Source organism: Mugil cephalus, chromosome 13 (genome assembly GCF_022458985.1).
Source record: "Mugil cephalus isolate CIBA_MC_2020 chromosome 13, CIBA_Mcephalus_1.1, whole genome shotgun sequence".
NCBI classification, from domain to species: domain Eukaryota; kingdom Metazoa; phylum Chordata; class Actinopteri; order Mugiliformes; family Mugilidae; genus Mugil; species Mugil cephalus.
The window spans coordinates 26071861-26091673 of record NC_061782.1 but is presented as its reverse complement, the minus strand read 5'-3'; the positions used below and the strand labels follow the sequence as shown (position 1 = coordinate 26091673).

The 19813-nt window shown below is 38.2% G+C and overlaps 1 protein-coding gene across 3 annotated transcripts; it reads right to left on the bottom strand.

Moving 5' to 3' along the window:
- Nucleotides 1–491: 491 nt before the first annotated feature.
- Nucleotides 492–19375, bottom strand: si:ch211-195b21.5. 3 transcript variants are annotated; one of them, XM_047602783.1, is made up of 8 exons: nt 19008–19375; nt 9753–9898; nt 9072–9657; nt 7566–8145; nt 7062–7120; nt 6884–6980; nt 6669–6787; nt 492–2971 (listed from the first exon to the last, which is right to left on the bottom strand). In XM_047602783.1, exons 1-8 carry the CDS (start codon nt 19200–19202, stop codon nt 2420–2422), a joined length of 2334 nt encoding a protein of 777 aa, XP_047458739.1. In that variant the 5' UTR covers nt 19203–19375; the 3' UTR covers nt 492–2419. The 3 variants fall into 3 exon arrangements, with proteins under 3 accessions (XP_047458739.1, XP_047458741.1, XP_047458740.1); XM_047602785.1 differs by having other exon boundaries at nt 9753–11250; nt 19008–19153; XM_047602784.1 differs by having other exon boundaries at nt 493–2968.
- Nucleotides 19376–19813: the final 438 nt, after the last annotated feature.

The window sequence follows — 19813 nt, the reverse complement described above, 5'->3', positions numbered from 1 at the left end:
GAAGTATTTCTATTATGAGCCACTACAGTTACTGTGCAAAATATGAAGCTCTATATTAAACAATCTAGTGTCATGAAGTTAAGTCTGCTCCACTTCCAGAGCAATGGTGATTAAATGCTTCTTGTGGACGGATGGACTGATGGACGGACGGATGGACAGACAAACTGACAGACTGACTGATTGATTACTTTATTTATCCCTGAAGGGAAATTAGATGGTCATAGCAGTCCGGTATTTGAATACAATATAATACAATAGAATAAAATACCAAAGTATAAAAATCAAAACAAAAATAAAAACACAGAATAGGACAAGGACACTTAAAAACACAAGATACATAGGTAGATAAGGTGCAGTGGCAAGAAGATGGCAGTAGTACTGATGATATGATGGTAGTGTTATTGTAACTAAACAGTATATAATAGTATAATATATAACATAATAATATAACATATAATAATAAGAATGCATAATAATACCAGTATAATAACAGTGTATAATAGTAATAACAGTATATAGTACTAATAATGGCAGCAGCATCAGTATGTAGTAATAATAATAATAATAATATACACATGGAAATGTGTCATGTGCAAGGTGAGCATACGTACATAACTACAATATATATTATGTAAACATGTATTAATGCGTGTATATATATATATACATATATAAAGTAAGTACTTATATGCATTTATTATACCTATACGATATATATATTGTATAGGTGTGTATATATATATAGATATATATACACACTAGTAAGAAGCGTGATAGTGTTGCTCATCTAGAAGATTAGTAACAATTTTCAATAAAAACCCCAACACACATAAAACCCTCATTACTCATTACTGCATTACAAACTTTCTCTAACTCTCTTGTTCTCTCTAGCAGGACTAACAGCACAGATAAAGAACCAGGCCACAATGAGGGTTGTCTTCACATCGTTTTAATGAAACATATTTTCAAACATAAACATGTGGAATTTCTAATGTTGAAATTAATTTTCTTGCGCCATAAACTTGTCTTAGATATGTTCTATCCAGTAGCTTTTGAGGTCCTGTTTCAATAGCTGCCCTATGTAATTAAACAACCTTATAGACCACATTTATTTTATGTCAGTTCATCACCTCATATAAAATAAGAGGACAAAGATCTGAGACAATCCCCTTTCTTGTGTTTGCAGCAAAGCATGGCTCAGAAAACACAAGTTTTTACCTCACGTCTGTTCAACAGTATGGATGGGAAGGGGCAGAACTTAAATCATTGTCAAGTGCATCCTCTGCTTTACAAAAGTCAGTGACATAATCTGCTTGTAGCATCCTTTTATGGAAGGATATTGATGATGGCACCAGGTCTTAAAAGTTTCATAGATAAGAATTTGGGTTTTTGAAAATTTCATAATTAAGTTTTCAGACTACTTAAAATTAATAGCTTCATTTTGTCATTATGGGTTAGACTCTAGATTGAGTCTAGACTCTGGTTTTCAGTTTGATTATTTGTCCCTATCACTCTAGAGTGATAGGGACAAATAATCAAACTGAAAATAAAATGAATTCTCTCCCACTAATTGTGCAAAAGGTTAAGAGGTCTAAAGATGAATGTACGATGTAACCCTGAGCATTTAAAAAAAAAAATAAAAAATACAACAGAATCGGAACAGTGACTCGTCACCACAATATACATGGATTGAGAACTAATTAAATATGTAAATATGGGCAAATACCGCCTTTTTTGGAAATGGATTAAAAGAAAAAGAACTTCAATTATACAAAGCATTTGACTATAACTTTTTATTAAACTGTATACATTTTTTTTAACTTCAGTGTCACCACAAGAAATAAACGTGTGTATTATCTTGTACTCCAGTTAAAAAGGTATACACAAAGACAGTGAAGAGCAGCAACTCAAAATACAAAAAACAAATTTCTACTGCGCCAGTGGCTTATATAATAAATGTTTAATGAGGAAACACACTGGTTCTTTTTTCAACAATTTAACAGATGAAACAATGATGTATGAGCTAACTTGAAACACGTCATGCACCTATATATTAATTATCATATCATAATTTGTGGGTAGCTTTTGGGAAAGAGGTCCACATCGACATTTTTGAATATTCACTTAAATGCCTACTTACCAGAGGCAAAATTAGAACATTTAAATCAGTTGCATCTGTGTCTGCCCAGTTCACAGTATAGTTAACCTTAAACACTGATCTCTGTACAGGACACATTAAACTGACACTTCTCTATGGTTGATAGCAAACAAGAGCACCTCCCAACATGTTAGACCGTTGTTTTGAACAGAGCTTAGCACTGGCGTGGGAAACAGAAAAATGTGGTTTCCAGTAACTATAAACTATTAAAGGCTGGGCTGTAGCAAGCTGCTAACAACATGCCAGGGGATCAATTTGTTTTTAAGGCTTATCTCCCTTGGCCTTCTTCTTCTTCTTTTTGTCCTTCTTCTTTTTCTTTTTAGACAGCTTTGTTTTAGGCAATTTTCCTTTGTCATCATCACTACTGTCACTGCTTTCACCTTTTTCTTTGCTGTCTATTTCTCTACCGTCCTTCGATGATTTATCTTTGCTGTGTACATCTTCCAATTTGATTTGGCCTTGACCAATGGCCTGCTCCTTGCTCCTCTCCTCCTTGACCTTGATGGTTGAAGGAGGAGGTGCCAGTCCACAGGACACTGTTATAAGCATCCTCTCCTTTCTCATTTCCTCTTTCAAGATGTTTTCCTGCCCTGCCCTGTGTCTTCTATGGTCATTATCGCCATGTTTGCTTCTGTGATCTCTTTCATCTTTCCATTTGTGTTGGCTGTCTCTGCTATTCCCGTGGACTCCTGATTCTCTACGGTAACTGTAGTCCCTGTAATCTTTGTGCTGTTGTTGCTGGTGACCAGTGGTGCTGCCATGGTGTGAGTGTCCTTTGTTTTCTTTAGCATGCTTGTCCATATACACTTTCTGCTAAAGACACATGGAAAAATCATGAAAATACACCAAAAAATTGAGTTACTTAAAAAACTGAGGTGCTCATTAAACCTCGCATTACACAAGTAATATGATTGAAGATTTTGTTTTCCCAAAGGCCACACCAGTAGTAGTAGAAGAAGAGAATACGTGCCATAAATAAAATTATTTTGTAACTGCACCTTAGTTCATGATGGATGATGTTAGCAAATAATGTTGTAGGGCTGGCCAATCACAATATATGTGCACATCAATTGATATGGATAATTATATAGTATATATATAATACCAAGGAAAACAATGCTTTTAGTTGTGCAACAATGCATGTAAACATAGACTGCTCATAGCAAAATTCCATTCAGTCATTTAATTTGAAATACATCACCCTTCAATTAAAGAATTAATCCCAAATAAATCACACATACACTAACATTATCACAAGATGCCTGTTAGCAAGCTTGAATACTTAATATGTTAAAGGTTTTGAACCAAATGATGGATAATGTTAGTTCTGGTTCCTGTGTTTACTGACATAGGTCATCTGGACTCTGCTGCAGATATCACTGGGCAGTTTATCCAGCTTTAGTAAATAGTAAAATAGTAATAGTAAAAAGTACTGACAGTCACACCAAAGAAAACAAACACGTTAATTGAATAAATTACTCATCAGTTGGTCATCCTTACTGAGGGGTTTTTGTGAATTATTGAGATAGTTTCATAGACAGGCCTTTGCTGAATTTAAAATTCTACAAACGCACAATTTCTACATATTCTCTGATCCCTACACTCTCACTCATTAGATGGACGATTTGACCAAAGGAGGACACAGAGAGGACGAGGCCTCTCTAACAAAGATATTACAAGAAGTGGAACTTTGGAAAACTGTGGAGGGTATCGTAGCAAATGCAACTTCTGCTTGGACACTCCTGAAACACATAACTAATGCTGTGTTAGCTTGCGGTTAGCATTAGCATACATGTAACAAGAATCCCCCAAATAGTGATAAACTTGACATAAATTGTCAAATCGTCCACTCACTCACTGCATGGGTTTGACAGGACTGCGCACTGTGTAATGGCCAGACATTTACACGTACCTAACTGTAAAACTGAGCATTTACACAAAGAAAAACAGAAGGCATACAAATTAGACGCCTATAACAATGTCTTGAATGGACATGTGCAAGATTTACAATAGAAGAAGTTGAACAATGACATTTGTCCGTATGAATGCAGAGGGGCTGCCTTTTTTCAAGTGAAGGTTCTCCAAAATTATTTGTAGGAACCACTGTTGAGGGTAACCAACTTCTGCTTGGACACCCCTGAAACATACAACTAATGTTGTGTTACCTAGCAGTTAGCATTAACATGTAACAAGAATCCCCTTGATAATGATTGAAATGTAATTTCACATACAATTTATTCTAATAATGATATCCAGGCTGAAACTGATGATGCATTACATATTAATCTGACCTCATCAGTGTGTGCTGCAAACCCGAGGGTTATGAATATATTTTTTGTATATTTTTGTGTATTTGAGTGCGTATATGTTTACAAATTGTAAACCCACATTTTATTATTATCTTACCTTTTTTCATTTTATATTTTTTAAGCAACAAATACCAAAGAAAAACCCTTGTATGTACAAATAGACCGCTTCATTGTCAATGTCACTGTGACGTCACGACTTTAACTGGAGACAAAACAGAGGCAAGCTTGAGGTGAACACTGTCATCGTCAACCAGGAAAATGCTGTCTTGATGCATTTTTGGGTGAAAAAACTGAAAAAGCAAAAATACTAATATCCGATGCTTCTAGATGACGTCAACTGTACGTTCGGCTCCATTCATTGCGTGTTTCAGAGGTGTCCAAGTACAAGTTGCATTTGCTACGTTACCCTCCACGTGGTTCCACTTACTTCTTGCTATATCTTTGTAGGAGAGCCTTTCCTTGATAAAGACAGCCCAGACTACCATGAATACTGCTGTCTACCAAAAGATTCTGAAGGAGAATGTCTAGCCATCTGTTCATGACTTCAAGCTGAAACTTGAGTTCTGCAGCAGGACAATGATCCAAAACACAACAGCAAGTGAATGGCTGAAGAAAAACAAAATGAAGACTGGAAAGGCCTAGTGAATGTCCTGACTTTAATCCTATTGAGATGCTGTGGCATGACCTTAAAAAGGCAGTCCATTCTTGAAAACCCTCCATTGTGGCTGAATTACAACAATTCTGCAAAGATGAGTGGGCCAAAATTCCTCCACAGCGCTGTAAGACTTAGTGTAAAAGTGATCACAAACGCTTGATTGCAATTGTTGCTGCCAAGGGTGGCCCAACCAGTTATCAGGTTTAGGGGGCAATCACTGTTTCACATAGGGCCGTGTCGGCTTGGATTTTGTTTTCTCTTAATACAAAAACCTTTATTTAAAAACTGCATTTTGTGTTTGCTTGTGTTATCTTTGACTAATATTTGTTTGATGATATAAAACATTTAAGTGTGACAGACATGCAAAAAAAAAAAAGAAATCAGGAAAGGGCCCACACCTTTTCACACCAGTGATATAGTACATACACTCACCGGCCCCATTATTAGGTACCCTTTGCTAGTAAAAGGTTGGACCCCTTACGCCTTCAATACTGCCTTCTTGATGGCACACTTTCAACAAGGTGTTGGAAACATTCCTCAGAGATTTTGGTCCATATTGACATAATAGCATCACACAGTTGCGGCAGATTTGTCGGCTCCACATCTATGAAGAGAATCTCCCATTCCATCACATCCCAAAGTTGCTCTATTGGATTAAGATCTGGTGACTGGAGTACAGTGAACACATTGTCATGTTCAAGAAACCAGTTTGAGATGATATGAGCTTTGTGACATGGTGCATTATCCTGTTGGAAGTCACCATCAGCAGATCGGGACACTGTGGTCACAAAGGGATGGACATTGTCAGCAACAACACTCAGGTAGGCTGTGGCCAATTCATAATAAGGGCCCCAAATTGTGCCAAGAAAATATCCCCCACACCGTTACACCACCAACACCAGCCTGAACCGTTAATACAAGGTGGGATGGATCCATGCTTTCATGTTGTTTACGCCAAATTCTGACCCTGCCATCCGAATGTCGCAGCTGAAATCGAGACTCGTCAGACCAGGCAATATTTCCAGATCCTCAATTTGCCAGATTTGGTAATAGCCTGTGTATTCTGCATTCCTTGGTTGTAACCAGTGGTTATTTGAGTTATTGTTGCCTTTCCATCACCTTGAACCAGTCTGCCCATTCTCCTGTGACCTCTCACATCAACAAGTCATTTCGGTCCACACAACTGCTGCTCACTGGATATTTTCTCTTTTTCGGACCATTCTCTGTAAACCCTAGAGATGGCTGTGTGAAAATCCCAGTAGATCAGCAGTTTCTGAAGTACTCAACAACCAGACCACGTTCAGAGTCACTTAAATCCCCTTTCTTCCCCATTCTGATTGTCTTGATCACCTCTACATGTCTAAATGCATTGCAGCTGGATGCAGCTGATTAGCTGTTAACAAGCAACTGAACAGGTGTGGTAGTGTAAAGTGGCCAGTGAGTGTATATAGTATATACCTTAGTAAAAGGGTTAAATTAATTGTTTGGCTCTTTCAAGGGAAACAAGAAAAAACAGTACTGCCAGCTATGTACAGAAGGCACTTACACTGCTAGGGTTACTGTGGTGGTGGACGGCTGCATGATCTTCAGCAGAACTCAAATCTCCAATGAACTCTTCACATTTCTGGCAGTAAAACCCAACCACCGGAGTAAGGAAACCAAGTCCTGGGACATTCAAGACAGACAATAAAACATATGGGGTATTTAAAGAGTGTGGAAAACAATAAAAAGGACAAAAGCACAGAAAGATATCTACATTACCATCCTGTTTTAACAATTCCTCCAGTTCTTTTGCCAGGGATTCCATTTTAGTTATTCTGATGTGTTTCTCTCTCTTCCTTTCCTCATTGTCACAGACCTGCAAATCACAAGTTAGAATTGGAAAGTTAGTTCAGCTACCCTTTTTATGTATTAGTGATGTTACTAAGAAATTCTTCACCTTCTGATTATCAGTTGATGTCTGAGGTGTGCCACCTTTTGTCCTCTTCTCCTTCGTCACTTAAGGGAAAAAGCATATGCTATCTAACAGTGTTGATTTTAAATTCTTATTTGCAATGCTTGTTCTCCATCAAAATGAATAATAAAAACAGAGGTCATCAGGCCAGGTGTTATCAGTTTCAAACTCATAAGTCATGCCCGAATCAACTTGACAGAAAAAACAAAACAAAAAATAGCCTGAAACGTCTACATTGTATCATTTGAAGCGATACCAATAGACACATGCTGAAATAAATTCAAATGGCTGTTTTTAAGATGTTTCTTAAAATAACCATGGCCATCCTCAGACAACAACATGCTTTTCCTAAAGGAGAGTTTCTACAGTGTCTGTAAATGCACTGTCCTTTAGGGGACATTTTTAAGTGCATACAAGCACAAGTGAATGTATTCTCGCAAAATAGTAAAAGAATTGTGATTAAGCTGACTATTTAATTTGGATTCTCACCTTTAATCAGAGTCTGCAGAGACTCCAAAGCTTGGCGTACATTGGGGTTACTCAGTGCTGGCAATGCAAAGTTTGCTGTTGTTTTGTCTGAACTGAAAATTGCAGAAGACAGCTCCTTCCCCGCTTTGTGGTCCTGCATATTTGCCATGACCTCACCGATCTCTGATGATGTACCCATGGTTTTTGATATGACCTTAGTTTTCTCACACTCTGTGCTGTCCATCTGAAAGGGCTGCTTTGGACAAAGCACATCCCTGAAGCTAGTCAACAGGCAATTTCTCTGGTGATGCTGCTGACTGCCAAGAGCAGGACAAACTATTTTCTGTAGATGAGTGTGTTCTTCAGTCAAGGTAGATGCTTCATTACCATACAAAAATGACTCTTCATCTTCAAGCTCATCAACTTTCTGGACTGAGTCTTCTTGACTCTTTCCCTGAAGCCAAGAGAAATCACTTCCTACTCTGTCATGGGGAAGCAGCATGCTGTCATTGTCCTGTAATGATGGATACTCCAGACTTGAATGTTGTTGATGTGTGTCCTCATCAGACACACGCTCCGATTTTCTGCTTACATCTGAGGCCTGTGCAGAAGAAATCACAAGAATTATGTACAATGACTACAAGGACTACAAGCTCCATCACTTCCATTATGCTGTTTGGCTAGTAATGAGCTGTAATTTTCCCATTGTAGGTCAAATATTTTTTTCTTTCTAATTCTTCTGTTCAGAAGCATTTTGATTGCTGTAATCGCGAACTCCTAAGTTCTTAGAACTTAGAAATACTTTACCTAGTATTTGGATAAGGTATTTGAAAACTTAGATATGCAGTAGTCCTGATGTTTCTGAAACTTGTCTACAGTGGGAGCTGTTTATATTTGACCACTTAAATTAAATTTTATCCTTGCATAAAATACCACTTTAAACTGTTTACAACATTAAAACCCTTTGATTAGTCTTATCCTTTAAATGCATGTTAATCCTGAATAGTAAATGATATGAGACATTTAATCTGCCATCAATCATTGTCTACCAAGTAAGACCATTTCCAGGTAGCACCCAAAATGGAATCAAGCATATTATACAGTGGTGGAAAAAGTTTTTGGACAGCCCATGCATTTGTGAAATACTGCATTAAGAATCACTCTTAGGTCTTCAAGTGCAATTTGTTTTAGTACAATCACAAACAAAATACTAAACAAATCCTAAAACTTAAAATTGGCTGAGTATTCTGTGATTTTGGTGATCCACTAATGAAGGCCATGCTTTTTAATAAAAGGGTTTATTTTTGTGGCTTCAGTATAATTTTATTGATTTTCAAACTTTGCGTTCTGTCTGTATTTTTCTTAATTATAAAATGTATTTACTTTATTTGAGAGAAAAGGATGGCTACATTTATTTTATTATATGTTACAAATGTGTACGTTGCTCTGCTTTCAACTATCAACCTATCAACTATCTAGCTAAAACAAGTATGTTTTTCATTTGAATTCACACAAACCCAGCTCTACCTGAATAGTGAGGATGGCATCTTTGAGAGTGGGCATCCGCTCTTCCATTTCTTTGCTGTTGATGACCAACTTTAGTCCTTCCAACAGGCTATTCCCTATCAGTTTATTACTGCTGTTAACACTGCTGCTGCAGCCAGGGCTCCTCTTTCTCTTCTTGTCTTTACCATGGTTATTTTCACTACTGCTACTTCGTGACTTGGACCTTCTGACTCTGCTCTTGCTTCGTACATGACTACTCTTCTTGCTCCGGCTCCTACTACGGGCCCTGCTTTTGCTTCTAGCTCGACTCTTCCCACAAGCACGACTTTTGCTTCGTCCTCTACTTCGGGTACGTGCTCGACTTTTACTCTGCACACAGTCCTTGGCTCGGGATCTGCTGCGGCTTCTCCCACGACTTCGGCCGCGACTTCGGCTCTTGCTCCTGGCCAGTTGCTTGTGGAACTCATGGTCAGCTTTGACACCTTCTTGCAGGACTTTAGCTGACTTGAATGCATCAACCAGGTTGTATGCCATGTTGCCTTTGAGGTAGTCTGGGAGAGGTTTGTTGGCTGCAATGCATCTCAAGAACTCCTCACCTGCCCGGTCACTGATGATTAAAAAGCATGTGTTTCAAACATCAACTTAAATGACATTTGTGCTCCAGCTTTGACTTAAACATTCAATGAACACACAAACATATACCTGTTGTCTGCAGCGTGATGTTCCACAGGAGTGGAATTCCAGGGTGAGACTTGAAGATGCGGTGGTTCTGAAGGATGGATGATCTGCTGGTTGCCTCCCAGAGTAATCACTGTACTACGGTCTATGGAGAAGCTGCTACAGTGGGGCTGAGAGTATTTAAAATTCATGTTACAGTGCTGTATAAGAGTAAACTGCAAATAGCCTATTTATTTAGTTCTACTCTGTGTGGTAAGGTTTATAAGAATATAAAAAAGGCATTGGGACAGTTGTATGAGTGCAAATGATTTGGGTTATTGAGTAATAACTGCTAAACTTCACATTTACAAATTGGCCATTTATGTAACCTTCATGTTTTGTTTATTTGTTTTTAAATAGATTGGCTGAAACTGAGCAACAATATCCAGGACTGCAAACTCAACACCTACAGAATGCCCAAATTCACAGTATAAATAAACTTATTTACAGCCGTTTCCCAAAGCAGATTTGGTCTCAATCATCTACAGCTGAGACCAAAAGGTTACATGCTCTTACATTAAAACTGAGTGGTTGTTTAGATTGTACTATCTGTTAGCAATTCTTAAACACAAATGATGTCTCTTATGGAGTAGATGTCCTATCCGACCTGCCCAGATGAAATCTTTGGAGTGGGTAAAAGTTTTTCATATATGTTAATTGTAATTTACCAATTCATGCCAACTGGCAAGATATATTTCCGTACGTCTTTGCATATAGCTCATTTGTTTAAACTGTAGCAAAGCTGTGGCAACTTGATAGGTGGGTGCTATTAGCCTTGGTATTACCCACCCATCTCAGCTCCACATATGCTCCTTTACTAATTTTTGACACCTATGTTTATATATAAGTGTTTTATATTTTGTCTGATTTCACACCATTTAAAATTGGAAAGAGAGCTATGAAAGTCAGAAAACACAATTATAAAAAAGAAAACAATTTAACCATTATAAAATATTATAACTATGTGACAATGGTCCATGAAATACACTTTTTTTATTTACCATTACGAAACAGTTACAAAATGACACAGTTAAAATAAAAACAAAAGACAAATACAAAGAAAATTATTCAATTGACAAGCAGATTATAAAAAAGTACTTGCAGGTTATGTTATTATATAATTACTATTTTAGTAATAGTATCATCATTTTCAAGCAAATATGTCAAATGCTGGTTTTGGTGAGATTAGTGGTCACTTTCAGTTTCAGTCAGACAGAGGTTTTACACACAAAGTGGATCTGATACTGTTTTTTAACATTTCTGAAAAACTCAAGCAAAGTCACAACCATGTAACAGCAAAGTGAATGTCCTGATGTTGGTCCTCACCACTCAAAATGAGTAGACCTACACCTTTTACATTTATTCATTTGAATAAACACCAGAAAATGAGCAGTGAGCGTGCTTCTGTGAACGGCTCTTTCCAGTTTCCAAAACACTGCATTGTTCAATGGTCTGCCAATCCTTGATTCATTTATATTTTACCCTGTAAAATATAAGAAATATTGTGAGGACAATCCATGTTAAACGTAATTATACTGAAGCCACAGATTTAATATTAATTAAAATGCATAAAATCTTGAAATTAAACAAACCAGCGAAATAAACTAATGTTAAAATACCAAGACTTTACATTATGCTAAGTATAATAAAACATTTATTCAGCAATTACAAAATTCTATTAAGCTGCATAACAGGTCAACCCCACGTGGCACACTACTTACAAGCAACTTCACCTAGGCTATTTTTCTTAAATAAATAAAGAACAAACATAACCAATAACTTACCCTAATAATGTAGTGTAGACATGAATTGCATAAAAGTGTCCGACAAATGCATGCTGACCAACTGAGCCGTGGTGTCTGCTCTCTTTAGCGACAACATGGTGGACAGGATGCATAGATGTCAAATGTACTAGAAACAAAACAAGCTCAAATTGTTGTGGCTTAAAATTGCACACCGATGTCATCTTTGTCAGTTGTCGATGTAAACTCGCAGGAGTTTACATCCGTCCCTCAGCAGCCAAGGCAGCAGCATGTAAAATGACCTGTGCCACTATTGCCAGGCAATAGTCCAAACACCCAGATGCTCTTGTTATCAATTTTGGGGATTTAAATCATAACACTTTGGACACTGTTTTGCCAAGTTTTCATCAGTTTGTTCATTGTAAGACCCAGGAAATACAACCTTGGATGAAATTGAAAAAGAAGTGGTCCGATATCAAGGTGGATATGAAGCGGAAAGAAGGCTACCACCCCTAAAGTGTTACCAATACAGTATTATGACAGTTTCCCAGCATCATCAGTTTCCCAGTGTCGCCAAATGATCAACATCTGTAGACAGGCACGTACACAGCCAATGAAGTCTGTATGAGGCACCACACATTTCCACGGTCATTTCACTGTTGATACGGCTGAACTCTGCAGTGGGGAAGAACTTACGCCACATGATTTGGCGTACGCACCCTTTGAACGTGAGGCCATGCACATTTCCACAGTCATTTCACTCTTGAGTCATCGGAATTTTGCCGTGAAAAAAGATCACATGCAACATTTCAAGGATTCAAGGTTTTTAATTTGTCATTCACAACCATACAGAAGCATGAGATGGAACGAAATTATGCACTCAGGTCCCGGACTGTTACAATAGTAACTTTAATATATAGATAGTAAGTAACTATAATATAGACACTAGCAAACAATATATAGATACTAGAAAACAGTGACTAAACAAGATAAATGAAATAAGATAAAAATAAAAATGATAACCAGCAGCATGAATAACGGTAACGGAGCCGCATAAATTGTCCAAGTTTGTGCAGGGAAATAAATGTGAGCGCACGCACCCTTTCCTGTTAACACGTGTGTATGTTCCTGCAGTAAAGAGACAGCCAGTCTCCAAAAGGACAGTTCTGGTGGAGGTGGAGTCAGGCTAGTGAGGTTGCAGGATTGCAGAATTGCTTCAAGACCACCAATTGGGATGTGCCCTGCCAGACCCATGGGAATAATATAGATGGCATGATGGACTGTATCACGGAATACATACATTTCTGTGAAGATACAGTAATCCCTACTTGGAGCGTCCGCTGTTATCCTAACAACAAGCCCTGGATCACCAGCCAGCTGGAGGATTTGTTGAACACAAAGTAGAAGTCCTTCAGATATGGAGATAGGGATGAGTTGAAGAGGATAAAGCAGCAACTCAAAGTCAAACTGAGCTGAGCGTAAGGTTGAATAAATTTCTTTTTTAATAGATTAAGCAATGGACCTTCTGCTGGCTCTCCTCAGCTCCTCCACTGTCTCCTGGATTGCTGATTACTCTTCTGATAGGACCCAGTTTGTGCGGCTGGACTTTCTCCCTGTCAGATACTGTTGTCAGTAATGTGCGGGCACCACAGGAGACTGTCCTATCTCCATTTCTGTTCTCTCTTTACACCTCTGATCTCCAATAGAGCTCTGGGTCCTACCACCTGCAGAAGTTATCTGATGATTCTGCAGTGGGTGTATTAGAGATGGACAGGAGGTGGAGTATAGGACACAGACTCACAGACTTTGTGGAGTGTTCTCAGACAAACCATCTAATCCTGAATGTGGGCCAGACCAAGGAGCTGGTCACTGACTTCAGGAGGAAGAGGACACCAGTGGAGCCCATCACCATCCAGGGCCTAGAGGTGAAAGTAGTGGATCGCTACAAGTACTCCGGAGTCTACATGAACAACAGACTGAACTTGACTGGACAACAGTAATGCTGTGTAAAAGAAGGGCCTGAGTAGACTCTACTTTCTCAGGAAGCTCAGGTCTTTCAATGCGTGCAGTGACTTACTGGAGTTTTTCTACCGGTCTGTTGTAGTGAGTGTCCTGTACTTTGCTGTGGTTGGTTGGGGGAGTAGTACCAGCAAAAAAGACATCAGTTAGATCAACAAACTGATCTGGAAGGCTGGACATGTGATAGGGAGTTGGAGTCGTTTGTCTCACTCACTGCGTTTACATGCACAGCTTAATCGAGCTATGCTTAAAATTCAAATGCGGTCTCTGTCCCAGTTTACATGCAGCAGAATAACTGACAGGAAAACGTTCTCCTCCTCCACACTAGGTGGCGATATGTGTCTTTTCAGTAGGATAATACCATGTTAATACGGTCCCTTTTCCAGTTGACCTATTACTCATAAAATAAACAAAAGACGTTCATGCGGCGGACCGGCATTTCAAACAACAACCGGATGGGTCATAGCACTTTTTTTAAAGTCTTGTGCGTAATGTACGCGCTATTTCTGGTGCAGATAAGATGCGCGCTATCCCTCAGGTGGTGCTTCTACCAGCTCTGTTTGCCTTCTTTTTCTGTGACCAGCATTCTTAGATGTTTTTAAATTATGTAATACAATAAATTATACTTTCACATTGCTGTCAACTTCTTGACAGTCAAGTGTTGTGACATATTTTTGCCAACTGATGACACATAAATGACACTGTCTTACATAATATATCAACCTTTCTGTTGCTTTTATATGAAAATGTAGATTAGGAGATGTCCAAGTTCTGACATGATTCATATTTGTTTTATTTCATCATAAAACCCTGTCTACATGCATGAGTAGACATCTAGATGAACACTTGTTGATAAAAGGCCATTAAAAAGCAGTTCGCTCTGAAAACATGTCAGAGGGCACTTGCATTACGCAGGTAGCACCTCTAATTTGATGAGCCATCTCCATGACACAGTCAGTGGGTTTACATACACATGAAAAAAAATTTATTATTACCTTAATCAGACTCTGACTGGAGAACTTAAGTGCATGTAAACATGTAACTCCGCACGTAAAAAAAAAAAAAAAAAATTTGAGCCTGTGTATTATTTAAATAGGGTAATATTGAATGCAAGATAATAACACAACAATAAGGTATATTTGTAAATAGCACTACTTTAATATAGTGCTATATTAAACTAAAGTTTAATATAGAACACATATAGTAGAGGGTCCCTGGCCTGCAAAACATTGAGGAACCCTGTCCTAGAAGTAAATGAGCTAATGAATGCAGTCAATGACCAGTGACGTTCAAGGAACCCCTTTTGGCCAAATGTCCCACCTTGAAGTGGAAGAAGTCGAAGAAGTGGACAGACAAGTAGCAAAGCATGGCAGCAGAGGACAATTCAGCTGACAAGTGCAATACAAGTGCAATAAATTGGAAATGGATAATTTGAATTAATATTGATTTTTCACTCAATTTGTCAAACTAATGTACATATATACAACTTGTATTTTAAGCTGCACTTAACATTTCTCAGTGAACTATGTAGAATGTTACAATATATTGCAATATCATAATATCACATCATAATGCATCAAGTATTGTGATTCGAAGGGCTGGACGATTTGGAAAAAATAATAATCACGATTATTTTTATTGATATTGAAATCATGAATAATAAAAACGATTATTCATTGATTAAAAAAATGTATTTACTGAACCACCAAAACTCAACTTTACTATAACTTTTCATAGCATAAACATCACAGCCGGTGGGATATGGAGTATGGAGCATTGTAAAGAGTGCCCTCAATGGAGGACTGTGTTGCGGTGGCTGCTGCTTTTTTGCATCTTTTGTTCCTTCAATACTTTGTCATAGTCCACTTTATGGCAGAACTTTAAATGGTTAAATAAATTTGTCATGTTGCTTTGGGGTGCAGACACGACAGCGCAACAAACTTTGCAAACAATCTCCTTCTGCTCCACCTACGACAATTTGAATCCAAAATGTCTCCAAATGACAGAAGTTGTCCTACCTTTCTTTTCAACTAAAGGCTCAGCCTGGCTTTCTGCCATGTTTTCAACCGCTCATTCCACAAGTGATCCACACACATTACATGCTTGCTGCTGCTGCACGCAACAGAGATGCGTTCACCTAGCTTTTACAGCGCAGGAACTTGCATACACACTGTGCGGCACATTCATCGTTTTTCTTCGATTACAGTGTTTTTATGATCGTGAGACGCCAAAATTGAAATCAAAATTAATCGTCCAGCCCTAGTGATACGTATTGTATCGTGAAGCCAATACCCACCCCTAATAAGATGTCTCCACAGGCTCTAAAAATTGGTTCTGGATGCCTGACAAAACTACAGCACAAACTACACTGCCTGGCCAAAAATAAGTTGCCACCTGGATTTAACTAAGCAAATAGGTACCTCCTATTGGATAATTACTGCATGCGTGATTATCTTTCAGCGGGCAACAAGTTATTTAATCCCAACTGATGCAATGAGTAGCTTCTCATTTCTTAAACAACCATGTGGAAAGACACATCCCATGGTGGTGGAAAAGATGTTAGTCTGTTTGAGAAGCGTCAGATCATTGACATGCATCAAACAGAGAAAACATCTAAGGAGGTTGAGGCAGAAACTACTAAAACTGAGTTAAGAACTGTCCAACTAATTATTAAAAAGTGGAAGGATACTGGAGAACCATCATCTTCCAGGAAGAGATGTGGTTGAAAAAAAAGTCCTGATTGATCGCAATTGGCAAGCACTATCACGTTTGGTGAAATCATATTGAAAAAACGAAAACAAACAGTAGAACTCAGGGCTATGTTTAATGGTGCAAGTAAGAGAATTTCCACATGTAGAATGCGAAGGGAACTCAAGGGATTGGGACTGAACAGCTGTATAACCATAAAATAACCACTTATGAGTGAGGAACTACATCTATCCAGATGCACTGAGAAAATAATTGCTGAGGCCTCTAGAAGCTGCTGCAGAGAGGAACTTCTCAAGACTGAAGCTAAAAATGTACCCGAGATCCAAAACGTGTCCAGGGTATTCCAATGGACTTGCTTTTAATAAGCATGAACAGTGAGGTTTCTAAGCATGTGACATTTATATCATACAGTGCGTTCACATGCACAGCTTAATCGAACTATGCTACACACTAGGTGGTGATATGTGTCTTTTCAGCGGGTTAACACCATAATAATATGGCCTATTTGACGTATTGCGGCCCGGTTGACCTATTACGTCATATAATAAACAAGAGTCATTCATCCGGCATACTGGCATTTCAAACAACAGTACTTTTTTTTTTTTTATCTCGTATGTAAAGTTTGCGCTACTTCTGGTGCAGATAAGATGCAGGCTATCCCTCAGACAGTTCTACCAGCTCTCTTTAACTTCTTCCGGCTTTATTCGATGTTTTTGTTCCGGGGCCTCACCCCAGTGCAGCAGTTGCAGAGCATGCACACACGCATTATCCTGTTAGTAGTCTGATTAAGTGTATACATGCCGGAGGAAACCAAATTCCAATTGTACACATATATGTTCGGCCTGTTTGTTCATCTCCACCTGGCTTGGACTGCAAGATCGGTTCGTGGTTAAACAACACAAGTTTAATTTAGTTTTCACAGTATGTTTGAAAGAGAAAGCTCAATAAAGTTTTTATTTATAATTTTTTAATTTTGCACATAACAAAAAATACGATAATAGCATATAATTCATAAAAAAATAAAGTAATGAAATGTCAAAATACTTTGAGATTAGTCCTTTTATTTGGATAATAGGCACAAAAGTTTTTAAAAAGTTTTATCCTGAAAATGATTATATAAAAATATAGCTTTTATCAATGTATTCAAAGAATAAGAGGACAAAACAAAACCGATAAGTTGCTCTGCATCCATAACAACCACTAGCTGCTAACCTCTCTTCCACTTCTTCCTGTTGTCCAACCAATTATAAGACGCAACGTCAACGACCCTACATCGTGACGTTATCCAGAAGCGCTGGCTAATCAGTGCGAGCAGATCTGGTACCCACACTGGTAGAACCGCTTGAGGGATAGTGCACAGCTTATCTGCACCAGAAGTAGCATGCACATTACATAAGAGATTTACTACTATCCTTATAGTAAATGGTAAATGGTCTTGCTCTTATATAGCGCTTTTCTACCTACTCAAAGGTACTCAAAGTGCTTTTACAGTCAGAGACACATCCACCCATTTGCTCACACAAGCACGCACACATTCACACACCACTGGGAGCAACTGGGGGTTCAGTATCTTGCTCAAGGACACTTCGGCATATGGCACATTCAGGGGATTGAACCACTAACCCTTCGGTTCATGGACAATCCGCTCTACCTACTGAGCCATAGCCGCCCTCAACGGGTTCTGTTAAGTTTTCTGATATTAACTCCTCTTGCTCATTTTGTAATCATGGAACTGAAACTGCAGTGCTCCCCATATGTTTTTTGAGTGCTCTGTTTCCCATATGTTCTGGGCGGATTTGAGTTTGCATCTCCTTCTTACCCTTAATGTAACACACTTTGAACTCAATTTGAATGATATTATCTTTTATTGCAATTTTCCACAAAACAGCACCCTAGAATTTTTTATTAATTTTATAATACTCTTCACTAAATTCTTTGTACACAAACAAAAATTCTCAAAATCAACCCTGATCTTTACACACTTTGTTTTGGAATTCAGACTGTTTCTCAGATCTGTAAAATTTGTGAAAAATAAGAAAAATTAAAAACTGCTGTCCAAAATTGATACCCTTTTCCCCCGCTTCTTAATATCATTCCTGTCCCACTGTTTCTTTTATCCTTTTAAGTTACCTTCTGTACTCATATTTTCTTCTCTGTATACTGTAGTTAATGTTTTGTTATGTGTATATGTCTATACATTAATCTATATTCTCTGTTTGTGCTGATCTGTATGTTCATCCCGACTGTTCTCGATAAAATAAAAGTATTAACGTGGTATTATCCCGCTGAAAAGATACATATCGCCACCTAGTGTGGAAGAAGGGGACATGTTCGCGTCAGTTATTCGATTTTCTCCACTGCATGTAAACTGGGACAGGGACTGTAGTCAGAAGTCCAATTTCGAGAATAGCTCGATTTAGCTCTGCATGTAAACGCACTGAGTGAGGGACACGAAGACACTGGGGACTAGATAGCGGTGGGTGATGGGGGCACCAAACCATTATCTCCACTTGGGCACCAAAATGGCTAAAACCGGCGGAGGAGTTCTTAATATAAAGCAATAAAAGTAAAAAAAGATAGAATTATGACGACGAGCTACATCTCACATTGGTCTATGAAATGGTTTTCCCTCTCCTCAACCACATTATCTTCCGTATTTTGTAAAGCTTCTTGAGACACTTGTTATTGACCCTAAAATTGAATTGAATTGAATTATTCCAATGCTGTAACTTGGCCAGCTAAGCTAGTTCTGCTAGTTTTGGATACGTACACGGATGAAATGCCCTCTTGTTGGCCTGCTGGAAAGGTAATGCCCATCAGATGCAGGGGACGGGTACGGTCCACAGGGTGCGGAAGATACGTGTCCAGGAGGAGGAACAGAATATGGCCCTCTGAGTCTGAAGCTTTGTGGTGGTGGATAACCGAATGGCGGCGGAGCGTTTGCTGGTTTATCCGGGCGGTACATATTGGTATTTAGTAGGATATGCTCTCTTTGGTAAGCTTACAAATCAGGTTGACAGAAAAGAAAAAAATCCGCCGCCACGGTGCTATTCCTGCCACAAAATTGGCTGTTTCTGACTTCCATGCATGTTATATTCATTGGGTACACTGAATGCCGCTGCACCGGAAATACAATGCTAAAACATCCGGATGATATGTTCCAAAATAAATGTCTAGGTTTGGTCGGATGTTTTAAAAGATACTAAAAATGTGTTTGTTTCATTGTTTATTATATCAATTAAAAAAAAATCTGGGGTAACCCTAAGTTGTGACACAGCATACAAGAATGGAACTGAATTAAAATGGAAGGCAGCTCCTACAGTGTTTCAGGCCGTAAAAGGCACTCCGCATAGACCTTGTTTTGTTTTATAGTCTGTCTGGACTGACAAATGTTTATTTATTTTACCATTTAGTTTTTCATTCAGCTTTGCAATGTGCCAAATTCAGGTATAATCAGAATCAAATATTACTACAACTATGCATATATATATATCATATATATATATATATATATATATATATATATATATATATAATATATATATAATGCACTGAGAATACCATTTTCATTTTTTT